General features: G+C 41.0%; 2 protein-coding genes across 2 annotated transcripts in view; one reads left to right on the plus strand and one right to left on the minus strand.

Annotated features, from left to right (window-relative positions):
• The first annotated feature begins 4215 nt into the window (after window positions 1–4215).
• Window positions 4216–5586, plus strand: tex12 (testis expressed 12). The gene is made up of 3 exons (XM_008280547.1): window positions 4216–4324; window positions 4783–4834; window positions 5142–5586. Exons 1-3 carry the CDS (start codon window positions 4216–4218, stop codon window positions 5284–5286), a joined length of 306 nt encoding a protein of 101 aa, XP_008278769.1. The 3' UTR covers window positions 5287–5586.
• Window positions 5587–5887: 301 nt separating this feature from the next.
• The window catches only part of bco2b (beta-carotene oxygenase 2b), an 8140-nt gene continuing 5690 nt past the window's right edge, over window positions 5888–8337 (minus strand). Inside the window, exons 9-12 of the mRNA XM_008280548.1 lie at window positions 7541–7678; window positions 7003–7185; window positions 6713–6823; window positions 5888–6556 (exon numbers count right to left, since the gene is read on the minus strand). Coding sequence (XP_008278770.1) covers window positions 6440–6556; window positions 6713–6823; window positions 7003–7185; window positions 7541–7678 — 549 coding nt within the window. The 3' untranslated portion in view covers window positions 5888–6439. The remainder of the gene's footprint in view (window positions 6557–6712; window positions 6824–7002; window positions 7186–7540; window positions 7679–8337) is intronic.

Here is an 8337-nt window from a genome sequence, read left to right on the forward strand (position 1 = left end):
TTATTTTTATTGTTTCGGTGTGGAACAGGTACACAACGCATTTCACTGCGCGTTATACCGTGTATAACTGTGTTTGTGACCAATAAAATACCTTGAACCTTAAACCTTCAACCTTGAGGATGTATCCTGCCTTCACCCTAAGTCAGCTGGGATAGGCTCTGGCCCCTCATGACCCTACAGAGGATAAAGAAGTGTAAAGATAATGGATGGATGGATGACAAACTGAAGCTTCTGACAACATTTCAGTCATAGAATGTCATGTTGTATGTGCAGATTCATGGTTTTATTATATTTGCCTCCCTCTTGTCTTACTTCTGCCTCTTGTGTGTCATCGTTTGTCTCCTCTGTGTTTGTTCCTGGGCGTGGACACCAGTTCCTCCTAACAGGGAATCACCTGACACACCTGAGAATCCTCCCCTGGTCTGACCTGCAGTACTTTAACCCTGGCTCCTCGCTCCACTCGTCGCCACGTTGTTCTGCCTGTTGCCATGGCAGTATCGGCAGCCAGACTCTGCTCGCTCTGACCTGCGGCTTCTTTGTGTCTCAGGTTCCAGTCTCCGCTGGTTGTCTCCTTGCCAACTGGCTCTCACCAACAATGTCCAGCCTGCAACTCACCGTGTCAGATGCCACGTTCGACAATCACCAATAGTCACGTACTCCAAGATTCCCACTCCATCCACTCACCTACTACAGCCTCCTCATCTCTGGGTTCCCTCCCCTGCCTCTCTGCGTGCAGTAAAGCCTGCATTAACTGTGCAACCAAGTCTGCGTACGGCCTTTGGTCCAGGAATAACTTTACCCATACCAGTAAGCAGCTCTCAGCGTGACTGACTTACATTCCTCTGCCTGATTCAGACCAAGCTGTAAATTTTACGCGACCATTCTGATTAACAGCAGGCCTGTGAGTTTGGGACTATATGGAAGTCAACAGTTCACACCTGCCAGTGAGAGCAGATGGTCTGCTTTTTACTAGTTCCCAGCAGAGCAACGTGGTCTGGAACAGCTGGAAACACAAGCCACTTAACCATCTGCTAATGCCATCCATGCAGCAGGTCTTACTGTATTTGTAATGTAAAAAAAAAAAAAAGAAGCTGTACGCTGCTGCAAGACCCATCAGAGCTGTGAGATGTTTACTGTTCACATTAAAAATATCAGATTGTTCACATTGCTATTCCCATAAAGTGTTACCTACATGCAGGAAGCTGTAGCTTGGATCAGAGGAAAAGAAGACCTTGGGTAGTTAGAGACATACTTTGAAATCACAAGTTTCTTGATAAATGCTCTCTGACTAAACGGATAAACCACCTAATTTTTACGATCAAAGGATCAAAAGAAGACTGACATTTTTATAGAATTTAGGGTACCAATCGAACTCTTAAACACAAATTAAATAAATGTAGAGAGTAAAAGGTGTACACAAGGAAAATAGTCCTTATATTATAGATTCCTTGTCAAAAGGAATTTCTTGCCTTAATGCAGCTGAAACAATCACTTGTGTCATGTCAAGGCAGCAAATAGCACTTTTCCATTGCTGCAGTATTTCTTATGGCTAAAACTGTTCACCTAAATAGCTGCTGCTGAGAAAAAGTAGTCTGTCATTGCTGGAAGTCATGAAGGTCAGTCATCCTGGAACATTCTGGGAACATTAAAAGTTTTGTCAAGTGCAACAACCACCAGACTTTGTGATAAAGCAGGAAGGATCGCCCAAGACAGGAGAACCAAGAGCTCCCTCTCCCGCAGAGGAGAACTTTATTGGAGTTAGCAGACTCAGAAATAAACAGCTAACAGCAGCTTAGATTAGAGCCCACATCAGGGTTTCCAAGAGTTCAAGCTGCATCACTACATCTCAACACAAGCTGTTGGAGGAGACTGAGTGAATCAGACCTTCATAGCTGCTATGAAGGTCTGTTATTTTTTTAAAGACTTATTTGCACAGTACAAAGGTTTTGCAAACAATCTTGTGATGGGAGGAGAAACAAGGTGAAGTTGTACAGAGATGAGGAGGCTGCTACAGGTTTGATGGCTGTATGGAAATGGAGTCGAGTTTAATGCTTGATGTCCGGCTCCTCTGAGTGTGGCATGTTCTTTTGTGGATGGCTGACAGTGACAGAGGATGTGAACGTGGCATCTGACATGGTAAGTTGCAGGCTGGAGCTCAGTAGTGGGAGCAAGCTGGCAAGGAGACAACCGGAGGAGACTGGAACTTGAGGCACAAGGACTTTGCAAGTTAGACTGACAGGAAGAAGCAAATTGAATGATCAGACTTGGGTCAAGGATACTACCACAGCAACGGGCAGAACAGTGTAGCGAGGAGTGGAGTGAGGAGCCAGGGTTGACGTACTGCAGCACGGGATCAGCGGATGGATTTCAGATGTATCAGGTGATTCCCACAAAGAGGAACAGGTGTCCACGCCCAGACACAGACAGAGAGGACAGAACAAACAAGAGGCGAAAGGGAAATGGTGACACACTGGAGAGGTTTTCAAAACTCTGAACCAGCGTTAACACAACCTAGACAGCCATGTCCTATACAGTGTACATTGTGTGTGTATTTTCATTTGGATTGCATATGATGAAGCAGTTCTAAATGTACTTTCTTGGGTCTGTGTTGCAGCTTTATGGTTTCATTTGAGACGCTCAGGTAATCCTCTTTGCTGCCACAGCATTGATCTGCAGTTAAACCCACCACCTTAGCAGCTTCAACCCATATCCACTTTCGTCACAGTGTGCTTCCAATCTGCCTTTGTATAATCCCATTGATTTAATCCACCTAGGCTATATGAAGCGATCTGAAGACACCACACATGTCCAGTATATCACAGACATGTCTCATCTGCACAGCCAAATGAAACAATATACTTGCCTGTCACTCCTATCCACTCTGTGTCTGTTTCACAATCAAATATTCAATTTAACCTCTTTGATTGTGTTTACTGTATTGTTAGTAGTGGTACAATAGATGCAGCAGAAAAACAATAAAGTGTGTAAGACTGTGTGCTGTAATCTTAACCATGAGAAAATTTAATTATTCCTCACTGTGGTTGCATTTTTTTTTTTTTTTAAAGAAAATAAACTATATTACACCTCTTGCACTAACTTGTCATTCCACTGGAATTTCCCAGCAGCCGTGAATGCAGCATTACGCACTCGTTCAACACCGAACGTTACCGTGACTTTGTTAAACTGACAAAAAATAAAAAAAGATCTAAGATTAGCGATAAAATAAATTATAAGTTATATTAGTATTTTTTAAATGAATGTATGAATTTTTTTACCTACTAAACACAGACCTCGTATTCCTTGTAAGTGGAGGTTAGCTACAATTCCTTTGAATACCGTAGCTCGCTGTTGTTAATTAGCATATTAGCAGCTAGGACAGCTGCTAGTTTACCTGCTAACGGATAGTGTAGTTTTAGTTTGTTTTGCTCAGCGACACTCTTGAGGGTAATGCGAAGACTCGTAATAAGTGCTGGGCTGAGTATTGAGGTAAAATTGGGGATTTTTACAGCAGGTGATTATAAAGGTAGCTATATTATTAACAGCAAGGAGTAGCACTAGGACAGACGAGCTAGCTAGCTAATCAAGGATGTCAAATGCATGCTAACTTACCAAACAGAAATGTTATTACAGAAGTGAGTGCAGTGTCACCTGTCAACTGAGTCAACATTATATCACCTTGCAATACTTGTGTTGTATATTTACTCTTAAGCAGAATTAAAAACTAACAGTTGATATTTACTGTATTTAAAATACAAGCCCCACTGTAGGAACTCAGTGCAACAAAAGTGAGTAAATTAGTCAGATTCAAATCTTTGTTTTCTTTTCTAAAAATATTTTCTATGTCCACTTTTTAATGACCGACTCAGCCCTCCTTGACACGGAGGATACCCAATTTATGCCATTCTTTTTTTTTCTCTCCAGCATTACACAAGAGGGCAGTGAACAGCAACAAAGGGCCAAAACGTACAACCTCCCAAGAGGTAAGAATAGCTTCAGGTAGTTGTCCAAGACAACAGCTTTTGAGTCAGTAGCAGCTCAGAGAATACAGCGTTCTTAAGGGTTCTGAGGAAATGTTGTTAAAGACCAAATGTTTAAAGTGTAGGTAGGACAAAACCCAGAGAAAATGGTCATTTTACTGCTTTGCTGGTATTTTGTTTCCATCTGTATTGAGATTTTTCAGTGTAGTAAATGTAAATAATGTTCCACTGCAAACAGATGGAATGCTCACTTGCAAATCAGGACGAATCTCCACCAACAAAGAGAAGAACCACGTCTGAAACATCTACTTTGAAGTCAGCTTCTTCATTTGAGGATACAGCTGCAGGTATGCCAGTCACAGAATGTCGTTAATATTGTTCATACAGCGTGTTGAAAGTTAGTGTGGTTCAGCTTGGCATATAAAATGAGGTCACAGGAAGTTAAAATGTCAACAACTAATGTTTGCTTGTGAGAGGCATGAGTTTAAACAGGATATGGGTCGGTCAGTTTGAAGAGAAATGTGTCAAACCCAGTTTGCAGTTGATGTCTATCAGCTTCTCTTCTCTGCTCTATTTGAAATTTGCAAAATTCTAGTCATAGAAAAAATGAAGTACATGTGTTTTTAACTCTGCATTTAGACGTATAGCCTGGTCACACACTTCTGAATTCCTGCCCACTTTTGATTTTTTTCTAACATTCATGTAAACAAGGTCACAGAAAATATACTGAAGGGAGCTGAAGTGGCTGAGAGGTTTTTGCCTCTCAGTGAAACTTGCTGCTGTTGTTTTTGCTTTCTTGTTACAGGTGCAAGTTCAGAGATCAGCATGCTGGCTTCCAAGTTTTCTGAAATGTTAAGGTAATTAAACTAATCAGTTTCCACTGTTATGTAAACGAAAGAATGAGCTTTATATTTGTGACTGGTGCCAGATAAGCATTTAAAAACAGAAGTTACATCACACAGATCCCTTTGTATTCTGAAAAAAGATCAATTTAATGCAGATACTGAAGGGATGCTGTAGTTTGGTATCACAGATGAATCAGGTTGTCACAGTTTCCCATCAGGATTCCTTTTAAACTATTTACCATAAGCACATGCTTGCTGGCTGAGTGCCGTATTTTCGTATTTACGTGGCTTCATCGTCAGTTTTTATGGTTTGTTGCAGCGAGAGAGCTGCTGCAGATCACGCCCAGATGAAGGAGTTGGAGGGCATTTTGACCGAAGCTCGAAACCTGGAATCCTACCTAAAAGAGAAGAAACGCCATCTGAGGCAAACACTGGCTCTGATTTCTGATAAACTGCAGGGTTAAATGTGCTTTACGGCCTGTGATGTAGCAGACATGGTTTATTTTAGTTATATGAATAGCTTTGTTTGTGCATTGAAAAACAACCATTCTACAGTTAATCTAGTTACAATGTGTACTGTGTGACTATTGATAAGTAATAATACTTTCATTGTCATAGGCTTACTGCGTTTAAAACTCAACATGAACAAGATTTTATTTATTCCTCTTTAAATCGCTGCAGAAATAATCACACTTTCACTGTTGATGCTTCACTCCAGCCTTATATGTTGTGATATGACTGATTAAATGCCACTGTTTTAAATACTCAAAGAAAGTTTATGTAAAAAAAAAAAAGGCCTCTCCGCACACACACCGAAAGAGAAGTACAGAAGAAAATAAACGACACAAAATCTTTGCTGCACTCTTCCTTGTCATGTGACCGCTGGTGTGTTTCGGGGGTGTTGAAGCAGCATGAAGACGACTGGCCGGCCAGCAGAGGAACCAAGCGCGCCACGTGAAAGTGACGTTAGTAACTTGAGGTCAAATATACATTCATTATTGGTTTTTGTACATTTCAAAAAGGATCCAGCTTTTTTTTTAGCATAATAATTTTAACTGGCAAACATGTAATTCCAGCATTTTGTTTAAAAAAAAGTATTTTATTTGCAGATTGTTCACAGTATTTCATGCATGTATTCAGAAATGTGCATTTAAGTCACACAGTGGTTATTCATGAAATCATTGGTTAAATGAATGTAGCTTTCTCCAACAAAAGTGCCAAAGCATGCGGTTACTTATCAGTCTCAGACTCTGTGATGCCATAAAGACAGTCTATGCTGAACTTGCACTGAAGCAGAACAGTTTCTTCTGTGTAAGAACGTTTATTACAGCCACAAATAGAACAGCAGATACAATAAAGACACATTTCTTTCATTTTGCCCCAAACACCCCCTTCTTCAGCCACCCAAAGCCCTCGTCATACCATTTGAATGTTCTGAAATAAAAGTATTGAGTACGGAAAAAATCTACCTCTTTCTAACAAGTTTGCAGTGTCTCTAACGGTACAACATATTATTCTCTAAATCAGCATGTAGGATGAGACAAAGTGAAGGTCACAAGCGATGTTTACGTAGTGTAGGTCTCATTATCTCGGGTCGTTCTTTGCCTCCTCACACGTCTATGCTGCAGAATTGAACGTCCCGTGGAAACCGTAGGGGATGTTGACGGGTACCTCAGCCCTGCCCAGCTCCTCGAACGTCTTGGCATCTAAAACCAGCAGGAACGTACTCTTGTCCTGGATGATAAACGTAAGACACAAAGACAAATAATGGCTTAGTGTTGATAGATTTAGGCACCAAAATGTCTCCCACAGTGTCCTCCCAAGCTGCTGGTTTTGAGAATCAGTTGGATGGATGGTGATTTTATTTTTTTTTATGTTTCCTTTTTGAACCTTGTATGGAGTGATGACCACAGACAAGACAACTCCGTCGTCCTCCTCTGTAGCATTAGGGGAGGGAATGAAGACTGGTTCAGAGGGATACAGTCCAGGATGGTCCCACACCTGCAAGAACATTATATTGACGTACAATCTTGAGATATGACACTGATCTTCGAAAGGCGAATTATGTTTACATCTGAAAATGACTGGTTTCAGTTGTATTTGTTGTGCTCGTCAGGAAATTAGATCTCAAAGATTAAATACATCTCCTTTTTTTTTTTAAAACTAGTGTTACATCTTACCTTCATGTGTTTCCCATGGAGGTCCATCTTGATCAGGGTGTCCCCGACAAGATGTCTGAAGCCACAGCCGTAGAAGTAGCGGTAGGGGTGGGTGTTGTACCTGCCATAGTTGATCTGAGGGAACTCCAGACCTCCGTATTGATGGAGATCTTCCCTGTGGAGGTCTTCATGAGTGCAGAACACCTGCACAAAGAATAAAAATAGTCAGGGAACATTTACAGTCAGGGCACTTTGAAAGCACCACATTGTGCCCATTTTGAGTAAACACAGAAAAGTCTTGTGTCTGCTGGATGTGTCTTTTGGTTTTCAGGTCAAAATACCACAGAGATCCATTTTTATTTATAATTTTATGCTCAAGAACATGTATGTTTTCAAGACAGAGTGTCCGTCCTGCCAGTGTTTAGCTAACCGATGTCTTTGTCTGATGTTACTTGGTGCTATCAATCAGTTCCTCTTTACTAAACACCTGTAGAAGACATGTTTCACTGAAAATGCGTTTCCAGAGTGTTGACACGTGTGGATCGTGTCGGCTTCCTACCTTGCTGTTGCCAATTCTTACAGACGTGGCTGTGCTGTTGGGCCGGCGGTTTAAGTTCTGGTCATAGGGCGTGTCCTTGTCCACGGTGAGAGGCAGCACGAAACGGCGAGGGAAGACTCGACTCAAAGTGTTATACACCTGATGAGGAAATACGGATTGTGTTGACTTCAACAAACCAAAAAGCAAGTCAAGCAGTTCACTTACATTACATCTGTGTTTAGATAAGGCAGCTGGTACTTACAGCAGGCCTTTTTAATATTTAACAGCTAGACTGGATTTGTGTTGCACATATTTATAATTCAGCTCTGCCAAGTAAAAAAAAACCAAATCCGATATTGACAATGTCAGTCTTCCACTGCTGCTGAACTGCATCGGATTCTGACTGGTTGTTGTTTCAGTTTCAGTTTAATTGTAGTTAAAAATATCTTCAAATCCAATCTAAGCTTCTGTAATGTTTTGCTAGATTTCTTCTGTTCAGTTTGACCCAGTCAATATGTAATTAAAGATAGCTTGAATTTAGAGTTTTTAAGGGAAATGAGGTTGCAGATATCTGTAGTTATATCAAAAGTTATGGTGGGATGACTTGCTTTTTCTCCATTTCACCACCAATTTAGAGAAGCCTGAGGCCAAAGTTCCAGTAATTTCACTCACCAATTTCTAATGGACAAAGATCCTGAGCTGCTGATAAACTTTTCCTGTTTCACGTGGTTTTCAAACCTTCTAATCCACCACAACAGCTGCTTTTACTTTTATAGCAGAATAGAATGTCCTTTATTAGTCCCACAGGAGGACATTTG

The sequence above is a fragment of the Stegastes partitus genome, unplaced genomic scaffold (genome assembly GCF_000690725.1).
Source record: "Stegastes partitus isolate 25-593 unplaced genomic scaffold, Stegastes_partitus-1.0.2 Scaffold199, whole genome shotgun sequence".
Lineage (NCBI taxonomy): Eukaryota > Metazoa > Chordata > Actinopteri > Pomacentridae > Stegastes > Stegastes partitus.

Coding starts and splice junctions, on each gene's coding strand:
- tex12 (XM_008280547.1), top strand. CDS start 4,216: ATGGAATGCTCACTTGCAAATCAGGACGAATCTCCACCAACAAAGAGA. Junction 4,325..4,782: donor ATTTGAGGATACAGCTGCAG/GTATGCCAGTCA, acceptor TTCTTGTTACAG/GTGCAAGTTCAGAGATCAGC. Junction 4,835..5,141: donor AAGTTTTCTGAAATGTTAAG/GTAATTAAACTA, acceptor GGTTTGTTGCAG/CGAGAGAGCTGCTGCAGATC.